Genomic DNA, 19,558 nt, shown 5'->3' on the forward strand with positions numbered 1-19,558 from the left:
AGATACCATATAAAACTAATGTATGTGGCAAAGCCAGGAACCAGGGCTCATACCTCACTTGGTATCAGAATATACATTTTTGAGAAAAAACACACAAATATATGGCAAAGCTGATCCAAATTTTAAGCCTTCTGCAACATAACAGAATTCTTTCCAGAAATTTGACAAATGTAATGAGTGTGATCAACTTTGTAAACAATACACAGTTTTGTGGTCATGAAAGTATTCATATAATATGGAAACGGTACAAGTGAGTCAAGGTCTTTCAGCAATTACCTCAGCACGCACCACGAAGAATTCATACTAGACAGAAATGACAAATGTAATGGAGATAAATGTTCAAACAATGCTCTCAATGGACTTAACGATAAGAAAATTTACACTCAGGGGAACTAGGTTCATTACTTATGAAGATCAACCAAGATCAGATAGGACTCGGCATTTCACTGCCATTGCCTGGGTTCAATCCCTGGTCAGGGAACTAAGATCCTGCAAGCAGCATGGAACAACAGGAAGAAAAAAAAGAAAGGCTACTTAAAAAACAAACAAACAAACTAGAGACTGTCATACAGAGTGAAGTCAGTCAAAAAAAGAAAAACAAATACCGTATATTAACGCATATATGTGGAACCTAGAAAAATGGTACAGATGAACCCATTTGCAGGGCAGAGATAGAGACAGAGATGTAGAAAACAAATGTATGGACACCAAGGGGGGAAAGTGGTGGTGGGGTGGGGTTGGTGGTGTGATGAATTGGGAGATTGGGATTGACATGTATACACTAATATGTATAAAATGGACGACTAATAAGAACCTGCTGTATAAAAAAAAAAAAAACTCATGAGATGGTGTCTATCAATGAAGCAAGGATACCTGTGGAAAAACCTAATTATCTGCATATTATTAAATGTTTTTATTCAATTATTTGAAGTTTCTTGAAAACGGTATATTCTTATTAACGACCTATAACCTGAAGTTTGAAATCTGCTGTTATTCTTTCGTTACTTGCTATTCTTTTATCACCATGATGGTCTTAGGGAAGGGATGGGTAAGATGAAAGGACCTACTTCATTAGGTGGGATTTATTCATATCCAGCTTACTGTGAAAAACTAGGACACTCATTTTAAGGTGCAATGTTATAAATAAACTTGACAGCATGGGGAGGGGCAGAGTATAGATATAAAACTATTATCTAAAATATAGTGGTTTTTGTGGTCATTGCCCCTTCTCTAGATTTGCTATGACTGAGGGCTATTGCTGATGATTATAGGAAAGAGTTACTCTACCAGATGATCGTGAAACACAGTACAACTGGACACTGAAAGAATGAAGTTTTCATGAGTATCATGATGGTAGAAAAAATGGAGGGGAACAATGTTCTTCTGTCCCCTTAAAAAGGAATAGCTGGGCTTCCCTGGTGGCGCAGTGGTTGAGAATCTGCCTGCCAATGCAGGGGACATGGGTTCGAGCCCTGGTCTGGGAAGATCCTACATGCCGCGGAGCGGCTGGGCCCGTGAGCCACAACTACTGAGCCTGCGCGTCTGGAGCCTGTGCTCCGCAACAAGAGCGGCCGCGATAGTGAGAGGCCCGCGCACCGCGATGAAGAGTGGCCCCCGCTTGCCACAACTAGAGAAGGCCCTCGCACAGAAACGAAGACCCAACACAGCCAAAAATAAAAAAAAAATAATAAAAATTAAAAAAAAAAAGGAATAGCTGTTGTATATCATTTATTAATGAAAATTAGTATTATTTCTAGACACTGAAGACACAGTGTTACAGAAGTTTAATGAAAGGAACTAGAGTAAAGCATGCTTGTAAGGGATTCAAAAATTAATGTAATGTAATGTAATCTTTCCTTTATAATCCTGAATGAGTCATAAGCTTTCTATTGACCCCAGTGTATTCCACATCTTTGGGGCACTTCATAATACATAATACATCGTTAGGCTCTCTAGGTTGAGGGGCATCTAAACAATTTCTTTCCACGTTATATATAAAATGACATTCAACTTTGGAAATATATATTCATAATCTGCATTTGACTTATGAACTCCAAAGAGTATCCCTGATTATTTCTGGGGCTACTATGAAAATACCAAGTCAGTGGAACTTCAGATTCAAGCTCCCTACAAACTGCCTCTCCTCACCTGAATATACACAAGATTATATTTCTACACGCTTTTTTTAGTGCTGAAGTTAGACCCATGGTTTGCATATCTACATGAAATGAAAATAGAAATATAGTAAGCATATAAAAACTGAGGAAATAAAAGAACATCTCATAAATAAGGATTAAAAGGACACAATCTATCATTTGTGCTTGCAGTGCTCAGAGAAATAACTGGAAAAGATCAAGGTTCATGAGCTTCCTCTAAGAATGAACATATACAGTGGGATTTATAAACTAGAAATTTCACGTATGCACTCTCCAAAATATTTGTTGGGTTTTTTATTTTTAGGTTTTTTTAAAAAAATACATTTATTTATTTTTGACTGTGTTGGGTCTTTGTTGCTGCCCGCGGGCTTCTCATTGTGGTGGCTTCTCTTGTTGTGGAGCATGGGCTCTAGGCACACGGGCTTCAGTAGTTGTGGTGCACAGGCTTAGTAGTTGTGGCTCGAAGGCTTTAGAGCACAGGCTCAGTAGTTCGGGTGCACGGGATTAGCTGCTCTGCGGAACGTGGGATCTTCCCAGACCAGGGCTCGAACCCATGTCCCCTGCACTGGCAGGCGGATTCTTAACCACTGTGCCACCAGGGAAGCCCTATTTGTTGTTAATTTGTACTTTTGCTTTTTTTTTTAATTAATGAATTTATTTATTTATTTTTGGCTGCGATGGGTGTTCACTGCTGTGTGGCTTTCTCTAGTTGCTGACTGGGGGCTACTCTTCGTTGCGGTGCGCAGGCTTCTCACTGCGGTGGCTTCTCTTGTTGCAGAGCTCCGGCTCTAGGCACACAGGCTTCAGTAGTTGAGGCTCGTGGGCTCTAGAGTGCAGGCTCAGTGGTTGTGGCTCACGGGCCCAGTTGCTCCATGGCATGTGGGATCTTCCCGGACCAGGGCTCGAACCCGTGTCCCCTGCATTGGCAGGCGGATTCTTAACCACTGCGCCACCAGGGAAGTCCCTGTACTTTTGCTTTTTCTGCTAGAAAAAGATGGAACCCCACACAAAGTTTAGTTTGGAGGGCTTTCTGGGGAGACCAGGGTGGACCAAGTTGTTCCCAAAATGGCTAGAGAAAGCAGAGAATGGTGATGTTCTTGCGTTACGGTGGATACAAGACTGGGCTGTGGTGATGGTACTTGCTTGTGGTGTGAACCTACAAGTCCTGCCAAGGGATGGAGCGCTCAGGCTTTATTATCAGCCTGCCCTGATAACATGCGCAGAAGAGGAAGAGCTTGTACCGAGTCTTAAAGGTGTCTGTAGTCAGACCTCAAAAATGGAGTCAGACGCACAATGTTTTGGATTCATTTTGTACCTCTGCCCTCCAGAAAAACAAGAGCATAAATCTATGTTGATTTAAGGCATTTAGTTTGTGGTAAGTTGTTACAGCAGAAATAGAAATTTTAAAGAAATGATGTATATGGAAAATCAAAAGAATCTACAGAAATTTCTAGAAAAAGTATACAATGCAAGGTGTCAGGATACAAGTACCCCACTCAAAAATTTATTGAAATTTTATATAGTAGCAATTTACAAATGAATACTGAAATAAAAAATGTAATATCTTCTTTAAATGCTCAGAAAAGTAAAACTAGAAGAAAAATGTGTAAATCTAACAAAACATGGACTTTTATATGGAAAACTACAGTGGTCTGAAAGAAATCAAAGATGACATTTCATTTAGGTCATTTTAGAGAAACATACCACAGTCAATGAATTGCTAGAGAAACATATCATATTCATTGAAGGTAAGACACAACGTAGAAATGATGACAAATCACCTCAAACTGACATACAGGTTTAACGCATTTCCAAACAAAATTTTTGAAGATACAAACAAGATTTTTCTAAAATAAATATGGAAAGGCAAAAGAAATAGAAGAGCTGATATATCTGAAAAATACTGAAGTGGTTGGAATCACTCCACACGATAAGATTTATAATAAAGTGACAGTAATCAAGACTGTGTGAGATTTCTCGAGTGACAGACACATAGACCAACAGAACAGAATGAGGAAACCAGAAACAGCCCCACAGGAGTACAGTGTACCCTTGAACAACACGGGTTTAAGCTGTGTGGATTCACTTATACATGCATGTTTCCCAAAACACACTATCACAGTACTACAAGGTCACAACTCAGTTGAATCCAAGGATGCAGAACCACGGATATGGACAGCCAACATTAAGTTATACGTGGATTTTTGACTACTCGGGACTCAACACCTCTAACTCACTGCACTGTTCAAGGGCCACTGTACTTCCAACAGATTTTTGACTAAGGTACCAAGGCAATTCAATGAATGAAGGATTTTCAAAAACTGATAGTAATCAATAACATGTTCACAATGGGGGAGAAAACTCCATTTAAACTTCACACCTGTACAAGTATTAGCTCAAAGGTAATCACTGGTTTAAAGGTAAAATTATAAAACTAAACAACAAGACATTTAGTAAAAACACTGCAGAATAAAATTTTGATACCCTATGGATAACTGCTCTTCTAAAAAACTGCTTACATATATTATCTGGTAAACATTTCCAAACATTAGTTTTTTTACTGAAGTATAGTTGATTCACAACGTTCTGTTAGTTTCTGCTGTACAGCAAAGTGACTCAATTATACACATATATACACTCTTTTTTTTTTTTTAATGAGTATAGACAAACATTCTATTTCTGTTTAAAATCTTCACATTTTGATTGTGGGGTTTTTTTTTGGTTTTTTTTGTTTGTTTTTATTGAGGGGAGAATTTCTTAAATTTATTTATTTATTTATTTATTTATGGCTGTGTTGGGTCTTCGTTTCTGTGCAAGGGCTTTCTCTAGTTGCAGTGAGCGGGGGCCACTCTTCATTGCGGTGCGCGGGCCTCTCACTGTCGCGGCCTCTCCCGTTGCGGAGCACAGGCTCCAGACGCGCAGGCTCAGTAGTTGTGGCTCACGGGCCTAGTTGCTCCGCGGCATGTGGGATCTTCCCAGACCAGGGCTCGAACCCATGTCCCCTGCATTGGCAGGCAGATTCTCAACCACTGCGCCACCAGGGAAGCCTACACTCTTTTTTATATTCTTTTCCATTATGATTTATGCCAGAAGACTGGATATAATTCCTTGTCCAAACATTAATTTTTATTAACCTAGGGTAAAAACACCTTGGGCAATTTATTTAAAGTGTTTTACAAGCATTTTCAAAAACCACATTGCACAATGGAACATACGTGTGCCACAGGTAAAGAAATGTAATAAATTATTAGCATGAAGAAAACTGTATTGTTTCCTAATCAAGAAATGAGGAGTTTCAAGAGTAAACATTCGCTGTTTTGTTAAACAGTCTGAATCCATTTTATGATGTTTGACTACTGACAGCTTTAGGCAGCAGGACAACCTCTTCCTATTCTACCTATGTGGGCAAACTAATTTAAAAACAACAACAACAAAAAAAACCCTGAGGACTCCCTCCTTTGATACAAACTGAAAATTCAAATCTCATCAAGTGATCTCCTTAACACAAGAAGCCATTGACCATTCCCTGTTCTCTTAAACCATTTTTTGAACACCTTGGAAGTCTCCACCCTTCCCATAGAAAGCTGAATTATATAACAAACATTCTCGTAACACTTCAATATAAATATCAGTCTCAATAATCAAACCAAATTCTGTGTGGGGTTCCACCCTATTCCAATGAATGGTCACAAGTGCAAACCAGCAACAACAAAAATATGTCTTAAGGGTGAATACATGAAATTTCTAGTTTATCCACCAAACAAAAATGTCCCCATTGTATGTGGTTCATTTTGAAGAGAAAACTCATGAACATAGAGCCCTAAAAATTATTTCACTGAGCACAATAAAGGACAAATGTGATACTGATTTTTAAATTTTTCTATTTTGCCTATGATTACTATTTTCCTACTTTCTCTTCATCTAAATCAAGGTGCATACCATGACGTTTATTTAGACACATAAAAGAACAAGAAAAAATACATTCATATACTGCATACTCAAGAATGGGGAGCAGGTATTAAGGAGTGTTTAAAAAAAATAGCATTCCCAAGGTAGAGTAATGCTGTAATGTTCTGTTCGGTATGGACTGTCTGATGATGAGTAGGATGTTGAGCCCCGAGTGAAGGTTTTTCGCATTCATACATTCATGAGGTCATCTCCAGAATGAATTCTTTGGTGAATACATTCCTTGTCAAAAGGCCAGGCCACGATAATTACAATTACTGGTTTCAATCAGGAATGAAATTTCTAATAAAGCATAAGATGGGGACACCTGCTAAAAGGCTTGTCACATCACTACATCATTAAAGTCTCTCACCTGTATGGATTGCCTGATGGCATTAGGTCAGGCTAGAAAGCACACTGAAGAATCTGACATGCTCATTACATGTCTAAGACTGCTCACCATTATGAATTCTCCGAAGACTTGAAAGGGTTGAACTCTGACGAAAGACCTTGCCACGCTCATTGCATTTGTAAGCCTTCTCACCATTATGAATTCTCCAAAGACTTGAAAGGGTTGAACTCTGACGAAAGACCTTGCCACGCTCATTGCATTTGTAAGCCTTCTCACCATTATGAATTCTCTGATGACGTACAAGGTTTGCATTTTGACTAAACACTTTGCCACGATCATTACTCTTGTAATTTGCTCCATTATGTATTTTCCAATGAATTCGAAGTTGGAGGCTTTGACTAAAGACCTTGGCACATGCGTTACATTTGTAAGGTTTCTCTGCAATATGAATTTCTTGATGCCTTGTAAGGGTTGTCTTCTCACAAAAGACTTTGCCACACTCATGACATTTGTAAGGTTTCTCTCCAGTACGAATTCTCTGAAGAAGAATGCAAGGACTGCATTTCGATCAAAGACTCTGCCACACACATCACATTTATATGGTTTGGATCCTGTATGGATTATCTGATGATGCCAGAGAGTTGAGCCATGATGAAAGGTTTTGCCACACACATTACGTTTGTAAGGTTTCTCTTCAGTATGAATTCTCCGATGAATTGCAAGGTATGAATTTTAACCAAAGACCTTGCCACATACATCACAATTGTGTAATTTCTCTCCTGTATGGGTTATCTGATGCCTACTGAGGTATGAGCCCTGATGAGCGGTTTTAGCCACACTCATTACATTTGTAAGATTGCTCACTATCATGAATTGTTGGATGACTCGCAAGGTTTGTGTTTTGACTAAAGACTGTGACACACTCATTACATTTCTAAGGTTTCTCTCTGGTATGAATTTCCTGATGAAGTCCAAGGACTGCACTTTGATGACTGACTCTGTCACATACATCATATTTATATGGTTTTGCTACTCTATGGATTATGTCATGCCTACTGACGCCAGAGGAAGAAAGAAAGGTTTTCCCACAGACACTACATTTTTAAGGGTTCTCCACAGTATGAGTTCTCTGATGAGTTACAAGGTCTGGATTTTGACTGAAGACCTTGGCACACACATCACATTTATGTAATTTCTCTCCTGTATGGATTATCCGATGTCGACTGAGGGTTGAGCTCTGATTAAAGGTTTTACCACAGTCATTACATTTGTAAGGTTTCTCTCCAGTATGAATTCTCTGATGAACTGAAAGCTTTCTTTTCTGACTAAAGACCTTGCCACACTCATTACATTCGTAAGGCTTCTCTCCAGTATGAACTCTCTGATGAATTACAAGGTCTGAATTTTGACTAAAGACCTTGGCACACACATCACATTTATGTAATTTCTCTCCTGTATGGATTATCCAATGTCGAGTGAGGATTGATCTCTGATTAAAGGTTTTACCACACTCATTACATTTGTAAGGTTTCTCTCCAGTATGAATTCTCTGATGAACTGAAAGCTTTCCTTTTGTACTAAAGACCTTGCCACACTCATTACATTTGTAAGGTTTCTCTCCAGTATGAATTCTTTGATGAATTACAAGATCTGAATTTCGGCTAAAGACCTTGTCACATACATCACATTTATGTAATTTCTCTCCTATATGGATTCTCTGATGACTCCTGAGATTTGAGCCCTGATGAAACGTTTTGCCATACTCATTACATTTGCAAGGCATTTCCCTGTGTGGGCTCTGGTCTTGTGTCAGTATTGAAGGATGCATAAAATATATATTAGAAATGCTGGTTTGGACAGGAGGAGAAATTCCTTCAACTGGTGAAAATGAGGAAGTACTGTTGATACTCTTAGTAGCTTTATTAAAATCATCAATTTTCTGTTTACTTTTAAACATATGCAGTTCATCCTGAAGGCTTAACACAAGTCTATTTCCAATATGGTTGTTTCCTGCATCCCTTCCACCATGTTGACTTCTTCTATCAGTGACATTTTGGTTATGGGATGTAGGGATATTTCTGTAATTTCTTTCATCATGTCTCCACTGAAATCCAAAGTCAAACATATTCTCCTGTATTTCCGAGAGGTAAAAAGGTTTGATTTCCTGGATTTCATGTCTTCCCAAAATCACTGTTTGGAATACTCCTCCTCTATCAATGTTTGATTTTAGTTGTAATTTCCTTATCACGTGTATATGAGAAATATCTACAAGATACAAAGAACCATACATTTCCTATTCATTACACTGCATGAATAAATGTTTCATGTTGAATATATGATATTAAACAAAAGTAACACTTTTATCAAACAGAGTTACGAAACTTTTCAACCATGATGTTAAATTTTTGAAGAACAGTAAAGAATAGGATTCTTCACTACAGAAAGAGTGATTACACGTAATTCAAATTAAGTTCAGCGTAGCATCGTTTCAAACACCGTGACAAAAACATTCAAATGGAAAAACTTACATTAGCTCTCAAAAACGGGTATTTTCCACTGTGACCACAAAGCACATACCAACTAACAGTAAACATACAAATACCAGAAGTTTAAAAAGGAAATCTTAAGGGAGATGCAAGAAGAAGTGAGCTATGTAACTAATACTGCTATTCAAGCATCCCTGCTGGAAATGGTTTCTGAGTCATCACGGCTGCACATATTGATTTAAGTCATCTACTGACAAAGTTTTTCAATGGATGAAAGGGAATCATTTTTACAGTGTGAGTAATGAGGAAGGTGGAGGGATGGATGATGAAGTGCTGTGGAAACTGGGGAGATCAGGAGAACAACTTAAATACGTGACCAAACGACAGTGATTCTAACCACATCAAGAGACAATGGAAACGGACTTCCCTGGCGGTCCAGTGGTTAAGACTCTGCACTTCCAAAGTAGGGGGTGCGGGTTCCATCTCAGGTCAGGGAAATAAGATCCCACATGCCACGGGGTGTGGCCAAAAATAAATAAATAAATAAATAATACAAAAAGAGAGAGAGAGAGAGACCATGTAAAGAAAGACCAGGACTGATTAACGGGACTGAGTGGAGGAGAGGGAATAATAAACATGGGGTATCATAGCTTGTGATTGCATATATGTGTGAATAAAACTGTACGAGGCAACTAAAAATAATGAGGTTAAAAGAAAAGAAGAGGACTTCCCTGGTGGTGCAGTGGTTAAGAATCCACCTGCCAATGGAGGGGACACGGGTTCGAGCCCTGGTCCAGGAAGATCCCACATGCCGCGGAGCAACTAAGCCCGTGTGCCACAACTACTGAGACTGCGCTCTACAGCCCGTGAGCCCCAGCTACTGAGCCCGCATGACACAACTACTGAAGCCCGCATGCCTAGAGCCCATGCTCCTCAACAAGAGAAGCCACTGCAATGAGAGAAAGCCCGCACGCTGCAATGAAGACCCAACGCAGCCAAAACTAAATAAATAAATAAACATACAAAAAGAAAAAAATTAAATTTTAAAAAGTAATTTAAAAATTAATTAAGGAAAAAAAAGAAAAAAGAAAAGAAGAATTGGCCCAGCAAGTAACACAACACTATTCCTTTTTTTTTGGCCATGCCATGCAGCTTGCTGGATTCTTAGTTCCCCAAAAAGGGATCAAACCTGAGCCCATGGCAGTGAAAAGAGCCGAGTCCTAACCACTGGACCACCAGGGAGTTCCCAATACGATTCCATTTTTAACTGTGGAAATTATACTCTGGGTATGGGGCCAAAACAAAAGGGATTTAAAAAGAGAGAGAATGGGACACTGAAGCAATAAAGCAGGTTTACATTTATTACATTATTTGCTACATAAGGTATCAAATTGAATATTCCATAGGCCCCATTTCTATGCATATAATCACAAAGTACATACATAATATCCCAGGAGATGTGAAAGAATGTTCTTAGCCAAAACCTAAAGGAAAAACTACAATAAGGCCATCAAAAAGAGAGTTTCTTCCATACAAAAACATACAGATACAAAGAAACTGAAAAGTATAAAAGCTTCCCAGAATACTGTAAAAAGAACAAAACTATAATATAATGCAGCAATTACATTATTGGGGATATATCAAACAAAATGAAATCACTGTCTTAAAAGATACCTGCACTTTGGGCTTCCCTGGTGCCGCATAGGTTAAGAATCCACCTGCCAATGCAGGGGACACAGGTTTGAGCCCTGGTCTGGGAAGATCCCACATGCCGCGGAGCAACTAGGCCCGTGCGCTGGAACTACCGAGCCTGCGCTCTACAGCCCGCGAGCCACAACCACTGAAGCCCACGTGCCCAGAGCCTGTGCTCTGCAACAAGAGAAGCCACCGCGATGAGAAGCCCGCGCACCACAAGGAAGAGTAGCCCCTGCTCGCCGCAACTAGAGAAAGCCCGCACGCAGCAACAAAGACCCAACGCAGCCAAAAATAAATAAATAAAATAAATAAATTTATTAAAAAAAAAAAAAAAAGATACCTGCACTCCCACATTCATAACAGCAGTAATCACAATTGCCCAGGCATTGAAACAACCTAACTGTCCAACAGATGGATGGGGAGCAAATCTGGGAGATACACAGAATGCAATTTCATTTACACATAAAGAAGAAAAAAATCCAGCTATTTTTAACAGCACAGATGGACAATGAGGGTATATACTCAGTAAAATTATTCAGAGAAAAAATAATACTGAATGACCCCATTTATGTGCAAAATATATTTTTTTAAAAAGAGGCATGCTGGGACTTCCCTGGTGGTCCAGTGGTTAAGAATTCGCCTTCCACTGCAAGGGACGCGGGTTCGCTCCCTGGCTGGGGAACTAAGATCCCACATGCCAAGAGGCAAATAAGCCCAAGCGCTGCCTCAACTGCGCCCGCGAGCTCTGGAGCCTGCCCGCCACAACTAGAGAAGCCTGCGCGCCACAATGAAAACCCAGTGCAGCCAACAAAAAAATAAACACATAAATAAAGTAAAATTTAAAAAAAGATGCATACTAAGAGCAACTTAGAGTAGAACAGCTGTTACCAAACTCTGGTAGCAGAATGGGGAGATATTAGTCAAAGGAGTAAATGGCTGAGGTAGCAGAACAAGCAGACAGGGCTTGAGACAGCTCCTTCCAGGTTCTGAGGTGCCGGATGGAATGAAAGAGCAGCCAGTGTTTTCCCATCTTCTGATTAGGTCTTCAAAGAACACAAGATGGGGGTGGAACCCAGAAAAGCTCAGGGGCTGGAGTCTGGAGGCATCAGCTCTGATCTATATGGACTGAGAACTGAGCATCCAAGGGAATCAAGTCTAAAAGGAGAGCTGAGGGAGCAAGAGACCCCTTTAAAACAACCCTGTTCACGCTCCTCAAAATCAAGCAGCAACAAGTTCACAGGGGCCAGACAGCCGAGTGCTGTATATCATGATAAAGACTTTGCCTTTGTCTTTGGTGGAGCTCCCACACCACTGGAGGGGGAAAGAATATATTTTACATGTTGAGGGACCGAGTGATAACTAAGGGAGAAGAAAAACTTCCTCTCAGTCTTGACAACGAATAGATTTCTGTTTTCGCAAACAACTCTCCCATTTGGTAGAGTTTCCCAAACACTACTAATGCTGCAGTGGGTCTGGAAACATATTTCAGAAACTCATCCACCGCGTGCCTCCTTCTCAATGCAGAGGGAACAATGAAATATGCAGACATCTAACTCTCTTCCAATAGGTACTGAATCAAAAGCACAGAGGTAGAGCACAGGGAATGAAATATTTTAAAAGTTTCTGCTTGGGCATTAGACACACTTCATCACTTAAAAAACTCCTGGTGTACCGCGAAGTGGCCAGATCATCTGAAGAAAGGGCATGTTTAAACTCGTGATGCTAAATCAAGAAGCTTTTCATGCCTCAGTCAACATGGCTTTGAGCTCAGTTAACCAAGGCAGGGGATTCCAAAAGGGAAACCAGGGAAAATGCAAAGATACCCTCCCTTTTGGAGGGAAGTTATCCTCACCCAGGGAGAGCAGGTTCCTGCAGGTCTCCAGCATCACGTCCCTGTACAAGGCCCTCTGACCAGGGTCCAGGCATTCCCACTCTTCTGGAGAGAATTCGATGACCACATCATTCAATGTCAACTGTCCCTTAAATAAAAAAACATGTCACCAAGAGGACATGAGGAGAGTTCTTATTTCCATACAAAATGAGTAGAGGTAAAAGATCAATTAGATTGAAGTATGTATTCTGACAGATCCATGGAAAGGTATTTGAAGCTAATTGGGTGTCTAATTTTAACTTCTTATGCTTTGTCATAGAGATCACAATATCCTTCAAATAGATTTACCCTTCTCATTTTTGTGGGCAATACATGAAATACATACAAATAAAAATTCAACACCGGGCTGTCCATGTGGAAGTGTTAGATATTGCGTTCCACACACCGGGGGATAGTCCTCCTCCTGGATGTGGAGGAGCATGAGTGGTGTCTTCAGAGATGACAGAGTCCACAGCGGCTTTATAAAGAAAGCTCAAAACCTCCAATTATGATGACGATAACAGCAGCAAAGAGGAACATTATATGAACACTTCCTACATGCTATGCATTACTCTAAATGTTTTACATGTATTAACTTGTTAGCGACATCAAAGCTCATTAAAGAAAGATCTTTTCCCAACTTACAGAGGAGAAAACTGTGTCAGAGACACTCTGAAAAACTCGACTGAGTTCAGGAATCTAAGGAATCATACAGTAAGCACAGGAACTTGGTTGGGCTATACCGTGGTTGGGCTCTGGAACTGAAGCTTAAAAATCACAGAGTTAAGTAACACATAGAGCATTAAAACTTCACTGACAGATGATTACCTGAGAAAACTTTAAAGAAGTTCAAGGTAAACAACATGGAACAGCCTAAAAGTTCATTATATATGTGTACACGCACACATACACACAAAACGTTAGTAATCTTATTACTATTTAAACCATGAACATGATACTGTAGAAAAAGTTCAAGGCCAGGGAATGTATTAAAGATATAATATGAACTGCAAAAAGATATCTATAGATTTAAAATCATGATGTCTTTTATCTAAACCATGGACTTGCACATCCATGCACGTATACACACGTCAATGATAAATTAAGTGGAACGAGAGTGGTCTCCTGACAGATTTTCAGGCTATTTTTTCATTATCATATCTATTCACGTGTATTTCAGGATATTTCTTACAGAAATGAAAATGTACAAACTGTACTAAACTGAGCTTCTCAACATGATTCTATAGTAGTCTGCTAAAAAAGAAAACAGTACAGACATTAAAAAAAAAATGAGAATACTTTAACTCCAATTTCAATAACTATATTCAAAAATATAAATATAAATCTGTCCATTTGAATTTATACAGATAGGCATTAACAAAGGCCAAAAAGGGTTTCTTTGTTTTTCCACTAATAAAACATTGATTCAAAATTAGAAAAATTTTTTTTAAAAATTAGAAAAGTTATTACTATTATACGTTATTTTAACAGATTAAGAATAAAATTCTCACAATGGTAAAGTAAAAAGTTTCTGGGAGAATTATAAAACATAACAAAAAGGAATATGGAAAAAATATATTGTTATTAAGAAAGAACGTTTCACCAATGTCATGATCAGAAGGAAAGGGTCGATGCATTCCCGCTGGAGTTACAGTGGCGTGAAGGGGGCTGGCCAGGGCTCCTGCCGTTCACCACGGTACAGGGTGACTGCGCAGGGACCACTAGAGGAAGTAACAGGAGGAAAACAGAGAGCCAGAGCGAAAGACACATCTAAGGACAGGAAAGGCAAACAGCAAAAGGAAGGAAAAAGACATCCCACCCCACAGACAGCAAGAGTGACTGCACAATGTCGGACAAAGTAAACAGAAAAACTGACATAAGAGACAAAGGACATTACGTAATCATAAAAGGGTCAATTCTCCAAGAAGATATTATAAACACGTACTGAGGGACGGCACTAGGTAAGGATGAATGCACAGGTGTCAGGAACAACACCTCAGAGTCAGAGAGGATCAGCGTGTCCAAAGAAGGGAATTTCAGGACGGATACACTGAAGAATCAACTGAGAACATGACTTCACCTGAGAAAGAGCCATTTCTTACTCCTTCTCTTTGCTCTTCCTCCTCTTCTTATGGGCTTCTTCCTCAGACCATGTGAGCCTTTGGAGGTCGATCTTCAAAGTTGGAAACAGGCTGTTTAATGCTTGGAATCAACACACCCCCTTCCTGAGTCACCACCACACACACAGGGAAGACCTCAGCATGTGGAACAGACAGTCCCCTGCTGCCCACTGTCCCAGGAGGGGCTCAGGACAGTAAACTCCCACACAGAGAACAACACGTGCATTTTCCCACCCTTTCCTTCAGATCAGGCTCCGCTCCTGGTGAGGCCCTCACGTACACAGCAGCAGCGGGCACCTCAGCTGGACCCGACGATCCCCTGCAGGTCACAGACCAGCCCTGATCCACCCCCACGCAGAGCAGAGCCCCTCAGCCTCAGCCCAGATCTCAGCCCTCAGGAACGGGGGGACCCAGAGTCACGATGCTCAGTGATGGATACAGAATGGAACATCCTGGGGCACCTTAAGTATTATTCATGTTGGGCCCCAACCCAGCTACTTTAAAAGGCATCTCTGGTCATGGGGGTATAAAACACATAAAGATGCCTTACTCAAATCAACGTGAAGCCTGGGTTGAGCACCATCTAGAGGAGGTGAGCCCAACACACCTCACGCTTTCTTTTTCTTTTCAAGCACTACTGAGGTATAACTGATGAATAAAAATGGCGTACATATAAGCTGTACAACGTGATTATTTGGCAGATGTACACAATGTACAATAATTATCAGCAGCAAGTAGTTTACACTTCCATTAACTCACAGTTACCATTTTGTGTCTGTGTAGTGAGAACACTAAAATTTTACTCCCTCAACAATTCTCCAGTATATAGTAACACACTATGATCAACCGTAGTCAGCATGGTACACAGAGATCCCCAGAACTTACTCATTTTACAAATGAAAGTTTCTAACCCTTGGGCAACATCGCCCCATTTTCTCCACCACCCAGCCCCTGGTAACAACCTTTCTACTCTACAGCTCTATGAGTTTTACATTTCTAGTTTCCACACAGAATTTATCTTTTTCTGTCAGGCTTATTTCACTGAGCATATTCATTCTAGGTTTGTTCATTTTGTCACAAGTGATAGGCGCCTTCATTTTTATGGCTGAATTTTGTGTGTGTGTGTATATATATACATACATACATATATATATATTTATATACAAAATCTCTTCATTATTCATTCGTCAACATTATGGTTCTTTCTACAACTTGGCTGTTGTGAATAATGCATTAATGCTCATTGGAGGGCAGATATTGTGCTCAATATACTGATTTCATTTCCTTTGGATATGGAGCCAGAGGTGGGTTTGACAGATTGTGTCTGTTCTATATTAAATTTACTGAGAAACTACCATATTGTTTTCCATAATAGCCGTATCATTTACATTCCCACCAACAGGGCATTAAGTGTGCTCTGTTCTCTGTATTGTGCCTGCGTGTGCGTGTGTGTGTGTGTGTCTGTGTGTTGAAACAGATAAAGACAGGATAGTACAGAAACAAGCATGAGCCTGGCAGCAAGAAAGTTAACAGCTATTTCTTCCCAAGGATGAGCCTCTAGACTTTCGATCACTGTGGTGTTGGGGCCCTTTGATTCTTGAAACAATCTTTCCAAACATGACAGGACTTTATGACCCGTGCTAGACACATACCTAGCAAAAGCTCCCTGCTCAAAACATTCTGCCATCTGACATAGAACTCATAATTTCCCGTACGGACACAAATAAACAAACAAACTCTTATGGGGTCCAACACAGTCTCCAGACACTCTCTTAATGATCCTCATAGAAAATACCAAATAGCAAACCAAGCTCTTCATAACTCATGCATCAGGAAAAAACACATATGGAGACACCCAAGGATCAGCAGACCCAAAAGCCCATATTTTCATTTACAATGATTCCAGCACAAACACTGTCGTCTCCAAAACCTACCAATTAAAAAGATGTCTCCAATGATACACATGCCTCAGTGAGACCCCAACATCCCCAATGAAGTGCTCTCTTTTGTATCTTTCATAGCGCATCTGAAATATTCTTCACTCACAACCCAAAATGCTCAAAAATAGCAAAGGTAATGCGAAAAATGATCTCTGAGACTTTCCCTGTATTACTTGGAGGTTTACACGATGATTCTTACCCTCCCAAAAAAGCCAACACAAGTCACGGCTTAGAGTGGATTCTATAGGGCACCCTCTAGACCATTCCTGCGGTACCATGGCAGCCATCCTCCTCTACCCAGAGCTCCCTATGGGTGTATCTCAGGCCACAGCTCTAACAATACTGGGGGAAAATGGTTCTCTCTTTCTAAATCCACTGTCTTCATTCCTCCTCAGGAATGAAGGTGTGACCCAATGTAACCAATACATGCAAGCCTCAGTCTCAGCATCTATGCTACAGGGAAGCTGAGCTAGGAGCCTATGGCAGCTCAAACCCACAACCACCCATAAACCCATGTCATGATGCTCCAGACAGAATTAAGACATCCCTTGCCAATACCTCCCCACATCCCTTGATCCCACAAGGCACAGGTGCACACATTCACTGGGCTCAACTTGATGCCCACACCTGCGGCCATATCCCTCGTGCAGACCCATACAGGCTCTGCTTCCCTTTCCCGACTTCTCTATCTCTCCTCCATGCGAACACGAGGAAACGTGATAAATGGCACAAAGACCTCTCGGCAAAGATCTTGCAACAAGAACACAGACGCTCCCACCCAAAGGACACTGGGCATTCAGTATGAGGATCAAACAGCTGGCCCCCTGGAGAATACTTGCCAGCAACTGGGGACGTTATGGAGTGCAGTTACACAGGCATTTGAGTTCAGTGAGACAGTTACAAAGGGAGAGCGTCCTTTAAGTTTCTTGTCTCCTGTTCTCCCCACTCACATCTAATTGGAAAATACATTCCCTATTTAGGGCGCTCTCCTTCACATCCCCTTAGGTTCTGGACTTCTGCCCACCCTTAGCATCGTAAAATCACTACCCCTGACTCTGAGCGGATGAACTGCTGGAAGGCAAAGCACTTGTCAAGGTGGCAGCTGGTCCCCAGATGTGCACAGCCTGGAACACCTGTAGCTACAGCAGAGCAGTGAGGCAGCAGAATAAACATGAGGACACCTGACAACACTGCAAGAGGAAACCAGCTGTACAGGGCTCCTTAGGCCTCCCTACAGCTTTCTGCTCTGGAGTAATTAGGGAGGCACACCAGGTAAAGATCAATAAGCGCTGAAATATCCAGAACAAATACGGGAACCATCCTCATCACCTACCCTGTTACCTTCGTATTCCCTGAGGAGTACTCAGCCCAATGCAAATTCCTAGCATCTGAAAACATCCCACGAGTGAGGCGTTGCAGTGACCCTGGGAAAAAGATGGACACCGTGTCCTTCGGTGGAGGTTAAAGACAAGAGACTCAAAATAATCAACGGAGAAGTGCGTTTCTGTTGAGGGTGACTGATACTGAGGCAATAAAATCTGGTTAACGTCACGGAGATTGTCGGGGGGTGGATGGGGAGACATCTCTGAACTAAGACTTGAAGGAGGGTGTACGGCCAGGATCATGCTGATTTAAAAGAAAAAGGTAAGAGGAGCAACTAAGGTCTGAAACATGAAAGGTGTTGGTGTTTGGGAACAGAGAAAAGGTGAATGTGACCAGGACAGAGTGAACCAAGAGAACAGGGTCAGCGTCCAGGATGAGGCTGGAGACACCGGCAGGGCCCTGAGGAGGACACAGGGCTGTGTAGCTACAGGAAGAAGACTGGATTTTGTCCCAAGGACAAAAAAAACCCAGTGGAGGTCTGAAGCCCAGGGGTTGACATAAACTACTTTCAGATTTACATTTAATGCAGAGAAATATGTCTGACTATGGTTTCTCAAACTATGAGGCTATGTTCCATTCTCAATCCTAGCATTTTTGCTTTTCATTCTAGGATGACTGGGAACCGTGAAAAATTCTAAATAACACAGGACACTCTCACTAGAAAGAATTCCCACACACAGACAAACACACAATTTGGCCAATCACTTCAGGAGTCAATATTCCTCAGACTCACAGTTTCTGAGTCTAGACTCTCACCTCCATATTACAAGTGGGCTCCCTGAGGAGGCCCAGAGGGGAGACATGTCTGAGAAAGCCCAGGTTGAATCCAGAGAATCAGGTGGAACTAAAGTCTGAAATGGGATCCTGAAGGGCCAGTGGGCAGACTTTGTCCTCATCGCCTGTCGAATTTAAAACACCAGAACCAACCTTCATGTTCCTGACCGAAGGAAATTTCTCTTTCAAGGTCTGATCACACAGATATAATACTGAGTATTCAATTCTTCTTTCCAGAAGATCTCAGTAAAATATTTAAACATGCAGATTTGCAAAAATATAGCCACTGGTGAAGAAAACATTGTAAGGGGTCAGCTGAAAAATAAACTGAGCAAACTTCTTCATCGTGAATAGATGGCTCTGTTGGAGGACGGTTCCAAGCCAATCCAACCCATACTTCATCATTTGCAAAGAACACTAAAGAGGGACCTGAGCGAAACATCTTCCTGTCATCTCACAGCTATTTTAACAGACCAAATAAAAGAGGAAAAAAACAAATATTAGACTAACTGGTTAAATTAGGTTTTGACTGTTAATGTAAAAGACCAATGACCTCTTTACCAAATACTAATCAAAATAGTCTAAAATTATTTACTAGTTATCAAAGAAGTTTTCCAATATATAAGATGAAGAGGAAAAGCACTCAGGCCTCGTATAAACCTGAATCAATAAAAAGAAATAATCTGTGAATTATTTTTAATCTAAAAATGCTGGTGTCGAAGTTTTTCAAAAATTGAGGATTTACCTTATTTAGAAAAGAATGACATGAGTAGACTACCTAAGGGAACCAAACTTATTCCAGAAGTTAATAATTACCTACAGGAAAGTAGAAATTGA

The 19,558-nt window shown here is 40.6% G+C and overlaps 2 protein-coding genes and 1 long non-coding RNA gene across 4 annotated transcripts in view; 2 read left to right on the forward strand and 1 right to left on the reverse strand.

Annotated features, from left to right (window-relative positions):
* The window catches only part of LOC309648346, a 132,613-nt gene extending 119,322 nt beyond the window's left edge, over nt 1-13,291 (forward strand). The window contains exon 2 of the long non-coding RNA XR_014256620.1: nt 12,472-13,291. This is a non-coding gene — a long non-coding RNA (uncharacterized lncRNA). The remainder of the gene's footprint in view (nt 1-12,471) is intronic.
* The window catches only part of LOC309648108 (uncharacterized protein), a 363,120-nt gene that overhangs the window by 152,289 nt on the left and 191,273 nt on the right, over nt 1-19,558 (forward strand). The window lies entirely within an intron of this gene.
* The window catches only part of LOC309648215 (zinc finger protein 836-like), a 45,236-nt gene continuing 32,468 nt past the window's right edge, over nt 6,791-19,558 (reverse strand). For both annotated transcript variants that reach the window (XM_082436637.1, XM_082436636.1), the window contains one exon: nt 6,791-8,718. In XM_082436637.1, the coding sequence (XP_082292763.1) occupies nt 7,556-8,718 (1,163 nt within the window). In that variant the 3' untranslated portion in view covers nt 6,791-7,555. The remainder of the gene's footprint in view (nt 8,719-19,558) is intronic.

This window comes from Balaenoptera physalus (assembly GCF_965194825.1).
Source record: "Balaenoptera physalus genome assembly, chromosome: 19".
NCBI lineage: Eukaryota > Metazoa > Chordata > Mammalia > Artiodactyla > Balaenopteridae > Balaenoptera > Balaenoptera physalus.